This window comes from Mustelus asterias, chromosome 4 (assembly GCF_964213995.1).
Source record: "Mustelus asterias chromosome 4, sMusAst1.hap1.1, whole genome shotgun sequence".
NCBI classification, from domain to species: Eukaryota; Metazoa; Chordata; class Chondrichthyes; order Carcharhiniformes; family Triakidae; genus Mustelus; species Mustelus asterias.
The window spans coordinates 60,869,518-60,883,453 of NC_135804.1; the positions used below are offsets into that span (position 1 = coordinate 60,869,518).

The 13,936-nt window shown below is 47.6% G+C and overlaps 1 protein-coding gene across 3 annotated transcripts in view; it reads right to left on the reverse strand.

The window, feature by feature from the left end:
• Positions 1–13,936, reverse strand: part of elmo3 (engulfment and cell motility 3) — a 119,189-nt gene that overhangs the window by 27,959 nt on the left and 77,294 nt on the right. For all 3 annotated transcript variants that reach the window (XM_078211135.1, XM_078211136.1, XM_078211137.1), the window contains exons 13-15: positions 12,480–12,584; positions 9,526–9,634; positions 3,650–3,786 (exon numbers count right to left, since the gene is read on the reverse strand). In XM_078211135.1, the coding sequence (XP_078067261.1) occupies positions 3,650–3,786; positions 9,526–9,634; positions 12,480–12,584 (351 nt within the window). The remainder of the gene's footprint in view (positions 1–3,649; positions 3,787–9,525; positions 9,635–12,479; positions 12,585–13,936) is intronic.

The following is a 13,936-nucleotide window of genomic DNA, read 5'->3' on the forward strand; positions in this document are numbered from 1 at the left end:
AGGGCCTATCCCCATAACACCATGCATTTACCCTAGTTAGTCGCCCTGACACTAAGGGGCAATTTAGCATGGCCAATCCACCTAACCCGCACATCTCTGGACTGTGGGAGGAAACGGGAGCTCCGGAGGAAACCTACGCAGACACGGGGAGAATGTGCTGGGAATCGAACCTGGGTCCCTGGCGTTGTGAAGCAGCAGTGCTAACCACTGTGCCACCGTCAATGCTCCTAAGGGTTCTGCCATTTACTGTAAAATTCGCCTCAGAATTTGATCTTCCAAAATACATCACCTCACATTTGTCTGGATTAAACTCCATCTGCCATTTCTCTGTCCAAGTCTACAATCTATCTATATCCTGCTGTATCCTTTGACAATCCTTGTTACTTTCTGCAAACTCCATTAATTTTTGTGTCATCTGCAAACTTACTAATCAGACCATCTACATTTTCCTCCAGATCATTTGTATATATATTACAAACTACAAAGGTCCCAGCACTGATCCCTGTGGAACACCAGTGGTCACTGATCTCCATTCTGAAAACCACCCTTCTACTACTACTCTCTGTCTTCTATGACCAAGCCAGTTCTGTATCCACCTAGCCAGCACACCCTGAATCCCATGAGGCTTTACCTTCTGTAGTAGCCTGCCATGAGGGACCTTGTCAAGTGCCTTACTAAAGCTCATGTAGACAACATCCACCGCATTTCCTCATCAATCATTCTTGTCACTTCCTCAAAAAACTCGAAAGTACAGTTTCGAGCACCCTCACCCAAATCCAAAGGCCATGGCTTTGACTTCTAACTCCAGAGGCCTGAGCACTTTGAGCCGGCATTCTGAATCATGACTGAAGGAGTGCTACACTGTCAGATGTCCTATCTTCTGAATAAGACTTTAAACTGAGGTCCTGTCTGCCCTCCCAAGTGGACTTAAACAATCTCCCAGCACTAGTTCGAGGAGGAGGAGGAAGAGTTCTCCATGGTGCCCTGATCCACATGTTTCCCTCACCTAACATCAGATTATCAGGTCATTAGCACATTACTGTCTGTGGGATCCTGCTGTGTACAAATTTGCTGCTGCAATACCTTGCATGACAAAACTGACTACACCTCAAAAAGTGCTTCATAGCCATGGGATGCCCAGTGTTTTTAAAAGTCACTATAGAAACACAAATCTTTCTCCTGCATATCCCTCCGCTCATCTATTTATGTCAAAACTTCAAGAATCCCCATCGCACTCCTGATTCCAAGCTGTGCAGAAAATATCAACTGAACAATCTTCAATTGTAAAGGTGTTAAACAAAAGAAGATGTGAACCAGTCATTATTGACTTGTGGAGATGTCTGGGTGAGGAGCCAATAGTCTGGCAGTCTGGAGACCACTTCTTCCAATAGTAATTCACCTGCACTTGACTACATATTAAACCCCAAAGCTCATAGGAGCAGGGTCAGGTCCAGAGGAAACGCTCAGCTTAACCTTCAGAACAAAACATCATAATCTCACTCCAAATCCCACACGAACTGCGAGCAATGCCACAGGATATCCATCAGCACTTCCAGCTGTTTGTTCACTGAATGACGGAAGCACAGCAGAGCTGACTTTTTTTTTGAGGAGGACCACAGCCTTAAGGATGTCAGAGTGCCATTCACGGGAGAGGTAATATGGTAACCAATTACCCCACGGAATGAAGGCAGCTGGGGGGAGGGATATAATGGGTTTAGGGTCTGATGCACCTGATTACCTCTCAATGGTTAGAGGTGAAAATTGGCCCCTCTGCAACCCCATCCTGGTGTTATACCTGGAGTTAAGAGATTTGAATAGCCATTGGTGGTTTTCCTAACTTCTGCCCCAGCGCCATTTTAGCTCCAATTACCAGCTGGCAGTGTGGCGGTTTCCTCCCCGCTCCTTGACCTTACTGTCCTCAAACACTGGGAGTCACGCACTGTTTGAGTGAAGTGACTGAAGAGGAGGACATGCGCGGCCTCCCGTCTCTCATCCTGAAAGGAACGGGCCTGCATCCAAAACTCACCACCGTTCACGTCCAGCACCATTCAACTGCGAGGCTGACGGAGCAGTCTGGCAGAAAACAAAATGAAATCTTCCTGGGCAGCAGCTCATTAATTTCTCTGCAGTGACTCACAGCACGCAGGCTGTGTTGACACAGGCACATCCAAAGCACAATAGGGCCTGCTACTATCCAATCAGGCCGCGGCCTATCCTTTCTGCCTCAGACCTCTAGCACAGGGACCTATGTCACCCATTCACTAAGGGTTTAAGTCAATAAAGCCCAGTGTTTATATGCCAGAAAAGCAAAACCTTTTTTTCAAATCTGTTTCAAATAAACAAAAACGAATTGAAGTAAAAAAGCCTCCATCACCATAGCAATATGTTGTCAGCATCTTCCCTATGCAAGGCCTGGATACTACACACATCTCTCAGTAAAGTGAGTCCCTGATTCTTACCAGTACAGCCCCAGCTCCGAAGTCTGGCTTGGGCTGAATTAATTGATCTTGCCTTTAAGGCAATAAAGGCACTTTTCTTCTCACTGCTGATGCTGAGGCTAGTGTAGCAATGGAATTGGACTCAGCCGTGCTTCCTCTAGAGTTGAATAGCTAGCACTCACTCCCTCGAGTTCACAAGTTCAAGGGCAGTGGCTCCAGATGGTGACAGAAAACTCCAGAGTCCTCAAAACTCAGTCAACATGTCAGCCCAAGGAACGGTGGGCCTGAAGAAAGTGAGGCCGAGATGATTTTCCAGCAGGGCGGTACGGTGGCACAGTGGTTAGCACTGCTGCCTCACAGCGCCAGGGACCCAGGCGATCCTGGCTTGGGTCACTGTGTGGAGTTTGCACGTTCTCCCCATGTCTGCATGGGTTTCCTTCGGGTGCTCCAGTTTCCTCCCACAGTCCAAAGATGTGCAGGTTAGGTGGATTGGCCATGTTAAATGTGTGGGGTTACGGGGACAGGGCCAGGGGTTGGGCCTGGGTAAGCTGCTCTTTCGGAGAGTTGGTGCCCCCCGCCCCCCCCCCCCCCCCCCCCTCCACCCCACTCCCCCACCCCTCTCATAGTGCAGTGGGAACAAATGCCAGGGTAAGAACAATGAATGCAGTACGGGCTCAGCATCCGGCAGCCCTGGGTTATTGACAGTGAAACATCCATCAGAGGCTCGCCTCCTGATGTCCACGTGTTAACCCGGATCCACAACAGCTTCGGCAATGGTGAGCTGCACCCATGATTTGTCCACTGACAAATTAACATCTGAATGAGAATCAGAGTCCTCCTGGTACCTACCAGAACCTCGGCAGGGCTACAGCGCCAAACTAGTGGGCAAAGAAATTAAAACAAAAGACTCCCTTCCATTAGCAGTTGTCTAGCTTTGGATTATTGGACTAATGGTCCTGTACTGTGACTGTCTTGTGTCTAGGTGGACTTCCTGGGAGTCACTTTTTGCCATGACCATTCAGCTTAATGAACCAATTCAATCATAGAATGTTACAGTTACAGCACTAGAGAAGGCCTTTTGGCCCATCATGCCTGTACTAGACCTTTGAAAGAACTAGCCAATCTTGCTCTTTAGCCCTGCAAATGTTTCTTCCCCCCCCCCCGACCCCCAAGTGTGTCGCATCTGCCCAAAGTCAAACAGGAGGCGTTACCTTATCAAAGTCCTCCTGTGTGGCTCGCATCTCCTTCCATGTCTTGTTCAGCAGCTGGATGCAAATGCAGAAGAACTCTTCGAAAACCCTATCCTGGGCAAAGAACATGGGGTAGAAGTCTTGCCCCGTCTCTGAAGCTGTAAAGGAGAAGGAGAGACATTTTGGGAAGGCAAAAACATGGACACTCAAAACCCCATTGTTATGGTGTCTTACTTTTAGCTCCTAAACAGTGTATGGAGAGATATTACTCAATAATGTAGCAGTAACTTGATGCAAACTGATAATCTACCTTAGACGGAAGCTTCTGGACTCAATATTGAGTTCAACAACTTTAGAGTGTGACCTTTCCCCTCCATCTTGGCCCCCACCCTCCTTTTCAGCTCCCCAGCCTGTCGCAACATAGAATCTCTACAGTGCAGAAGGAGGCCATTTGGCCCATCAAATCTGCACCAACCACAATCCCACCCAGGTCCCATCCCCGTAACTCCATGTATTTAACCTTACTAATCCCCCTGACACTAAGGGGCAATCTACCATGGCCAATAAACCCAACCCGCAGATCTTTGGACTGTAGGAGGAAACCGGAGCACCCGGAGGAAACCCACGTAGACACTGGGAGAATGTGCAAACTCCACACAGACAGTCACCAAGCCGGGAATCGAACCCGGGTCCCTGCTGCTGTGAGGCAGCAGTGCTAACCACTGTTTCACCGTGACCCCACCTCTCCCCCACATAGCCACCTGTTCCTTGTTCAGTTTCGCTCCCATTAATACATTCTTTTAACTCACCTTTTGCCACTATTTGCATTTTTCATCTCTAAATGGCACCATTAACACTCCCGCTTTGCCATATGTCCATGATACCTTTGTCAGTCTTTCCTTCATCCTGATCTATCCCTGTTCTTCTGTTCTGCCCCATCTCCTCCACCCACCATAGAATCTCTACAGTGCAGAAGAGACCATTCAACCCATCGAATCTGCACCAACTCTCTGAAACAGCATCCCACCCAGGCCCTTCCCTCCGTCCTAGCCCCGTAACCCCACCCATTTACCATGGCTAAACCATCTAACCTACACATCTTGGGACGCTAAGGAGCAAGTTAGCATGGCCAATCTATCAAACCTGCAAACCTTTGGACTGTGGGATGAAACTGGAGCACCCGGAGGAAACCCACACAGACAGTGACTCAAGGCTGGAATTGAACCCGGGTGCCTGGCGCTGTGAGGCAGCAGTGCTAACCACTGTGCCACTGTGCCCACCTCTCTTACAGTATAGTTCATTACATGTCTACCTTTCTTCAGTTCTCTGGAAGGGTCATTTGGACCGAAACATTAACTCTGTTTCTCTCTTCACTGGAGCTGCCAGACCTACTGAATGTATTCAGCATTTTCTGTTTTTATTTTAAACAGGCAGCTTAACAAAGAGGAATCTAAAGCAAAAACTTTGGTTGCCAATTCTGATAGCAATGGCTGGGGGCAGCAATTATCAGCTGGCGATGGGACACCTTAAATCTTGGCCTTTACCCTCCAGGATTTGGGTCTAAATCCAGTACCTCTCTGTTGGAGTCAGGATTCCAGGGAAGAAAAGGAGGAACTGTCTAACCCCTGGAGCATGTTCCGCCATTTCAATAAGATCATGGTTTGATCTGTAACCTAGTCTCTTTGCCTCATCTCCCTTAACGCCAGTGCATAATAAAATTCTATCAATCTCAGATTGATCTAGGGTCAATTGTTATTTGTGAAAGAGAGTTTAAAACTTCCACCACACTCTGTACACAGGTACAAGGGGAACAAATCAGGGGAGGCATTAGTGAAGTACAGAAAGTGCAGGGTGGAGTTTAAGAAAGCAAAGAGGATATGAGAAAGCTCTGGCTGATAAAAGCAGGGGAAAAAAATCCCAAGATATTTTTTAAGTATATCAATGGGAAGAGGATAACCAGGGAAAGAGTAGGGCCTATTAGGGACCAAGGGGACAATCTGTGGGTGGAACCAGAGGACATTTGTAGCGTGTTGAACGAATACTTCACAGGTGTCTTCACCCAAGAGAATGAGGATGAAGGTATGGAATTCAGGGAGAGAGACTGTGAGGTTCTTGAGCAAATTGACATAGGGAAGGGCAAGGTATTGAAGGTGTTGGCAGGCCTAAAAGTGGATAAATCTCCAGGTCCTGATGAATTCTGTCCCAGGCTGCTTTGGGAGGCAAGGGAGGAGATTGCAGGGGCTCTGTCCCAAATTTTTAATTCCTCTCCAGCCACGGGGGCAGCGCCAGAGGACTGGAGAACATACAGTTAATGTGGTTCTGCTATTTAAGAAGAGTTGTAGAGTTAAGCCAGGGAACTACAAGCGAGTGAGTCTCACATCAGTGGTTGGGAAACTATTGGAAAAAATTCTGAAGGAGAGCATCTATCTCCACTTGGAGAGGTAAGGCTTGATTAAGGATAGTCAGCCTGGCTTCATCAGAGGGAGGTCACATGTAACAAATTTGATTAAATATTTGAGGAGGTGACCAAGTGTGTAGATGAGGGTAGTGCAGTCGTTGTAGTTTTCAGCAAAGTCTTTGACAAGGTCCCACATGGGAGACTTGTAAAGAAGGTAACTGCACATGGGATACAGGGTAATTTGATAAAGTGGATTCAAAATTGGTTCAGTTGTAGGAGACAGAGGGTGATGACAGAAGGCTTCTTTTGTGACTGGAAGCCAGTGTCCAGTGGCGTACCACAGGGATCTGTGCTGGATCCCCTATTATTCGTCATTTATATAACCGACATAGATGACTATGTGAGGGGTAGGATTAATAAGTTTGCAGAGGACACAAAGATTGACTGGGAGGTTAACAGTGAGGCTGAGTGTCTTGGGCTACAAAAAGATACACATGGGATGGTCAAATGGGCAGATATGTCTCAGATCGAATTTAACCCTGAAAGGTGTGAGGTGATGCACTTTGGAAGGAGTAATTGGACAAGAAAGTACTCAATGAATGGTAGGACAGTAGGAAGTTCTGTGGAACAAAGGGACCTTGGCATATTGTCCATGGATCACTGAAGGCAGGTGGGCATGTTAGTAAGGTGGTGAAAAAGGCATATGGGACACTTGCCTTTATCAATTGGGGTACAGATTACAAAAGCAGGGGGGTCATGTTGAAGTTGTATAAAACTTTGGTGAGGCCACAGTTAGAGGACTGTGTGCAGTTCTGGTCGCCACATTATAGGAAGGATGTGATTACACTGAAGGGGGTGCAGAAGTGATTCACCAGGATGCTGCCTGGGATGGAACATTTGTATTATGAAGAGAGGTTGGATAGGCTTGGGTTGTTCTCATTGGAGCAGAGGAGACTGAGGGGCGACCTGATCGAGGAGTACAAGATTATGAGGGGCATATTCAGAGTGGATATAGGGAGCAGCTGTTCCATTTAGAAACATAGAAAATAGGTGCAGGTGTAGGCCATTCGGCCCTTCAAGTCTGCACCACCATTCAATATGATTCATGGCTGATCATTCACTTTCAGTATCTCACTCGCGCTTTCTCTCCATACCCCTTGATCCTTTTAGCCACAAGGACGATGTCCAGCTCCCTCTTGAACGTATCTAATGAACTGGCCCCAGTAGTTTTCTGAGGTCGAGAATGCCATAGGTTCACAACTCCGAGTGAAGAAGTTCTTCCTCATCTCAGTCCTGAATGGCTTACCCCTTATTCTTAGACTGTGACCCCTAGTTCTGGACTTCCCCAACATCGAGAACATTCTTCCCATATCTAGTCTGTCCAGTTCCATCAGGATTTTATATGTTTCTATGAGACCCCTTCTCATTCTTCCAAATTCCAGTGAGTACAAGCCCAGTCGATCCAGTCTCTCTTCATATGTCAGTCCTGCCATTCCGGGAATCAGTCTGGTGAACCTTCGCTGGACTCCCTCAATAGCAAGAATGCCCTTCCTCAGGCTCAGAGACTAAAATGGCACACATTACTCAAGATGTGGCCTCACCAAGGCCCTGTATAATTGCAGCAAGACATCCTTACTCCTATACTCAAATCCTCTTGCTATGAAGGCCAGCATGCCATTAGCTTTCCTCACCGCATGCCAACCTTCAGCAACTGTTCCACTATGACACCCAGGTCACGTTGCACTTCCCCTTTTCCTAAACTGCCGCCATTCAGATATTAATCTTCCTTCCTGCTTTTGCCACCAAAGTGGAAAACCACACATTTATCCCCATTGTATTGCATTTGCCAAGTATTTGCCCACTCAGCCAGCCAGTCCAAGTCACCCTGCAGCCTCTTATCATCCTCCTCACAGCACACACTGCCACCCAGCTTAGTGTTGTCTGCAAATTTGAAGATATTACATTCAATTCCTTCGTCCAGATCATTAATCTATATTGTGAATGGCTGGGGTCCCAGCACTGAACCCTGCTGTACCCCACTAGTCACTGCCTGCCACTCTGAAAAGGACCAGTTTATTCTCGCTCTCTGCTTCCTGTCTGTCAACCAGTTCTCTATCGTCAATACATTACCCCAATATCATGAGCCTTAATTTTGCTCACTAATCTCTTTTGTGGAACCTTGTCAAAAACCTTTTGAAATTCCAGATACACAACACCCACTGGTTCACCCTTGTCCACTCTACTGGTCACATCCTCAAAACATTCCAGAAGATTTGTTAAGCAGGATTTCCCTTCAGTGAATCCATGCTGACTTGGACTGATCCTGTCACCGCTTTCCAAATGCTTTCCAAATGTTAGGTGAAAGGTTAGTCACAAGGAGACATAGGTTCAAGATGAGGGTCAGGAGGTTTTGGGGAGATGTGAGGAAAAACATATTTATCCAGAGGGTGGTGATGGTCTGGAATATGCTGCCTTGGAGGGCAGTAGGGGCAAGCTGCCTCACATCCTTTAAAAAAGTACCTGGATGAGCACTTGACACATCATAACATTCAACGCTATGGGCCAAGTGCTAGTAAATGGGTTTAGGTGGGAGGTCAGGTGTTTCTCGCCTGTCGGTGTTGAATCAATGGGCCGAAGGGCCTCTTCTGCACTATGATTCTATGAAGAGCATTTCCCAATTTCACTCCTGAAAGGTCACGCTTGTTTGGCTTTGAGGAGATTGTGGGAAGGCTCTCTTTTCTCAGTAAGAGATTGGGGCCTACGATATTGCAGTGTTAATGTCAGAGAGTGCAGGGTGCTATCTTACAGACATCAATCCCCTCAATTCTGACCCTGCCTTCAAATTCCTGTAGAAGACTCAGCAGCCTGTCACACCCTCTGCACACTGCTTTTCATCCTGCCTGGCCTGCTCATTCATTGCGTGGTACCATCTGGATTACTGAGGGGGAGGTGGTGGCATTGTGATAACGTCACTGGCCTAGCAATCCAGGAACCAAGGGTGATGCTCTGGGGACATGGGTTCGAATCTCTCCATGGGAGTTGGTGAAATTTGAATTCAATAAAAGTCTAACGATGATCATGAAACCATTGTCGATTGCTGTAAAAAAACCCCATCCAATCCCAAGGTCATTCACCTTAAGTTAATCGTTGATTTTCCTATTTAACCAAACGCTAATCTTGTGATGGAAACACATTGCACAGATGTTACTTTTCAATTCCTGGTGATCATGGTTTCCCCATCAATACCTCTGTTGGTTCAACTGTTATACGTGAAGCTGTATAACAAGGAAATACCTCTGGCCCACCAAGCTCATGCCTTTCCCTCTGAGCATTCCTGGCTCAGCCCCAGAATTTACCCAATGTGCACTATTCACCTCACATTAGCTGCATTTCACAGCAAACTCATCCAATGTGACTATCCTTTCTTTTTCGCTTTGGGTGAATATCCGTCATCTCTCTACTGTAACTAACAGCAACTCAGGGTCTTTGGTAAACTTACGTGGGTCTCCAATCTTCAGTATCTCACAGAGGATGATGGTGAGCTGAATGCTCCCACGGCCGAACGGACACCCATGCTTATCTTCACGGCTGCTGTTTTCAAGGACAAACTGTCCAGGAGAAAGAGCGAGAATGTTTTTTTATTAAATCCTAGAATCCCTATGCTAACCACTGTGCCACCTACCGGACACCCTGACTTTCTAGCTTTCTCCCCACCCCGCGAAAGCACTGGGTGACAGCTCTGTACTTTGTCTCATTTCAGTGCCTGACCCAGGAGACCATTCTTGATATGTCAGAGTGCAGTGTTATTCTGACCACCCACATACATAAACACACAGATACACACACACACACCCAAACGCACTCACACACACAGATACACACACACACACACACACACACATAGAACCTATAGGGTTCGTGGTGGGAGATACAGGAAGGATATCAGAGGTAGGTTCTTTACGCAGAGAGTGGTTGGGGTGTGGAATGGACTGCCTGCAGTGATAGTGGAGTCAGACACTTTAGGAACATTTAAGCGGTTATTGGATAGGCACATGGAGCACACCAGGATGATAGGGAGTGGGATAGCTTGATCTTGGTTTCAGATAAAGCTCGGCACAACATCGTGGGCCGAAGGGCCTGTTCTGTGTGTACTGTTCTATGTTCTAGATACACAAACGCACTCACACACGTGTATGCACATGCGTACACGCACACATGTGTATGCACATGCATACACACACGTGCACACACACATGCACACACACACATGTACACACGCATGTGCACGCACACACATGTGCACGCACACACGTTCGTACACACACACGTTCGTACACACACACGTACACACACACACGTACACACACACGTACACACACACACGTACACACACACACGTACACACACACACGTACACACACACACGTACACACACACACGTACACACACACACGTACACACACACACGTACACACACGTACACACACACACGTACACACACACACACGTACACACACACACACACACATGTACACACACACACACGTACACACACACACGTACACACACACACACGTACACACACACACACGCACACGTACACACACACACACACGCACACGTACACACGCACACGCACACACACGCACACGTACACATGCGCACACGTACACACGCGCACACGTACACACGCGCACACGTACACACGCACACATGTACACACGCACACACATACACACGCGCACACGTACACACGCGCACACGTACACACGCGCACACGTACACACGTACACACGCACACACACACATGTGTACACACACACATGTACACACACACATGTACACACACACATGTACACACACACGTACACACACACGTACACACACACGTACACACACACACGTACACACACACACATGTACACACACACACACGTACACACACACACGTACACACACACACGTACACACACACACGTACACACACACACACGTACACACACACACACGTACACACACACACACACATGTACACACACACACACGTACACACACACACACGTACACACACACACACGTACACACACACACACGTACACACACACACACGCACACGTACACACACACACACGCACACGTACACACGCACACGCACACACACGTACACACACACACGTACACACACACGTACACACACACACGTACACACACACACGTACACACACACACACGTACACACACACACACGTACACACACACACACGTACACACACACACACACACACACGTACACACACACGTACACACACACGTACACACACACACGTACACACACACACGTACACACACACACGTACACACACACACGTACACACACACACACGTACACACACACACGTACACACACACACGTACACACACACACGTACACACACACGTACACACACACATGTACACACACACACATGTACACACACACACACATGTACACACACACACACGCACACACACATGTACACACACATGTAAGTCTCACTGGGTAGTCTGAAGGAGAAAGAGCCGATGACTATTGCAGCCAAATATAACAGCTCCCCTGATGGCCTGGCAGAGACCAACTAACTCCCACCAACAACTAACAAGCTGGGAATAAGATCTGGGCTCCCCCAGCTCTGTTGGCCTCAAGATCATTCTGGATTGTTCTTTGAAAAACTGACCTCTTGACTGAGCTGAGAGGGTGGAACGATGGAGAATTGCACAAATTAAGAAGCCGACCTGATTTAGGCAGTCCACCAGCACCACATTGGGAGGGCTATGGGAGTAAGAATATCCTCACGAGTTTACAAGGCCTCCAACCAGTTTGCCTCAGAAATGGAGGCCTTTCGAGATATGGTGAATGTTTCTGATCATGTTTGTGTGGGGCAAGTGTATTTTTATTTCTCAGAGAACCTGACCAGGTTGAACGCCCAACATTCTGCCATTTTTCTCCTCCTTCATCATGTCCCTCCTCTCACAATTCTCTGCCCCAATAGGAATTGTGTGTATGTTTTGCCCTGCCCTAAATATCCCGATTATACACTCACCCAGTGGCAGGCAGAAGTGGAGTGGGGAAGTGTGGGGGGGGCGGTGGTGGTGGTCAACAAGAAACCTTGGCCCATTCTCCTCCCAGCCCAAATGGTTGGTAATCCTCAGTTCAGCTGTCTCCCCAAATGGTGTATCAAAGATTCATCTACGTTTCCATGTAGCTGTGCCATTCATACTACTCGCACTTCTTGTGCCCAACTCCCTTCTTGCCTGCAGGGATTAATACCCCCTACTCAGCCTCCTATAATTCAAGGAAAAGGTTCCCTCACCAACGGAAACAAAGCAGCTGATTCAAACTGAGTGGCAGTGCAAGGGTTAAGCGGTGTTGGCAGTTGGTTTTTAACGGAACACAGTGGGAGGGAGCCAACTTACCCGGTTATAGGCATCAGAGTGGTTTGTGGAAAAGTAGATCATGTTATCCAGAGGCAGCAACCCTGGAGGTGTTCGACTGAAGTCTAAGGAGGGATTGGCGTTGTTCTGGAGGAGGAAAAGACAACAGGTTTACAGAGAGGAAACTGGTTTGTGTGGAGATAGTCCTCCCTCTCCCCTGAAAGGCCTACACCCTGTTGCAGTACAGCCTGTCGCAGTGTAGCCTTCACAGGAGGCCATTCCTCAGCTGTGAGCCTAGACAATCAGTGACACCTACACTATCCGACTGTAGGAGACCACAAAGCCTCTGCTGCCAGACTGCTTCACTGCTTGACAGGGATCAGTATCAGAAGATGAGCAGAATGGCGGTGGCTACAACAACAACAACTTGTATTGATATGGCACCTTTAACGTAGCAAAACTTCCCAAGTCCCTTCAAGGGAGCGTTAAGAAAGAAAATTTGACATCGCTCCACAGGAAGAGGTATTAGAATGGGAAACCAAGCTTGCTCCAAGAGATAAATGTTAAGGAGCATCTTCAAGGTGGATAGAGAGATGGTGAAGTTTTGCCAGAGAATTCCAGGTTTACGGCCTCAACAACTGTAGACCTGACCTCCAATGGGGAAACAATTAAAATTGGGTTGCTCAAGAGGGTGGAACCTGAGGGGTGTAGATATCTCAGATGGTTCTTGGGCTGGAGTAGATTACAGAGATAGGGAATCGCCAGGATTTGAATATAAAGATGAGAGTTTAGAATTCAGGTGGAGTCAATGGGATTTAAGGGAAAACGCTCCACTGGTTGGAGTCATACCTGGCACAAAGGAAGATGGTTGTGGAGGTTGGAGGTCAGACATCTCAGCTCCAGGACATCCCTGCAGGAGTTCCTCAGGGTAGTGTCTGAGGCCCAATAATCTTCAGCTGCTTCATCAATGACATTCCTTCCATCATAAGGTCAGAAATGGGGATGTTCGCTGATAACTGCACAATGTTCAGTACCATTCACGACCCCTCAGATACTGAAGCAGTCCACGTCTCTATGCAGCAAGACCTGGACAATATCCAGGCCTGGGCTGATCAGTGCCAAGTAGCGTTCGTGCCAGGCAATGACCATTTCCAACAACAGAGAATCCAACCATATCCCCATGACATTCAATGGCATTACCATCGCTGAATTCCCCACTATCAACATCCTGGGGGTTACCATTGACTAGAAACTGAACTGGACCAGAGATATAAATACTGTGGATAAGAAGAGCAGCTCAGAAGCTGGGAATCCTGTGGCGAGTAACTCGCCTCCTGATTCCCCAAAGCCTGTCCAACATCTACAAAGTACAAGTCAGGAGTTTGCCTGGATGAGTGCAGCTCCAACGCTCAAGAATTTCGACAACCTTCAATACAAAGCAGCCCCACTTAATCAGCAGCCTGGACAGTGTGGGTGTGGGGAAGATGTTTCCATCAGTA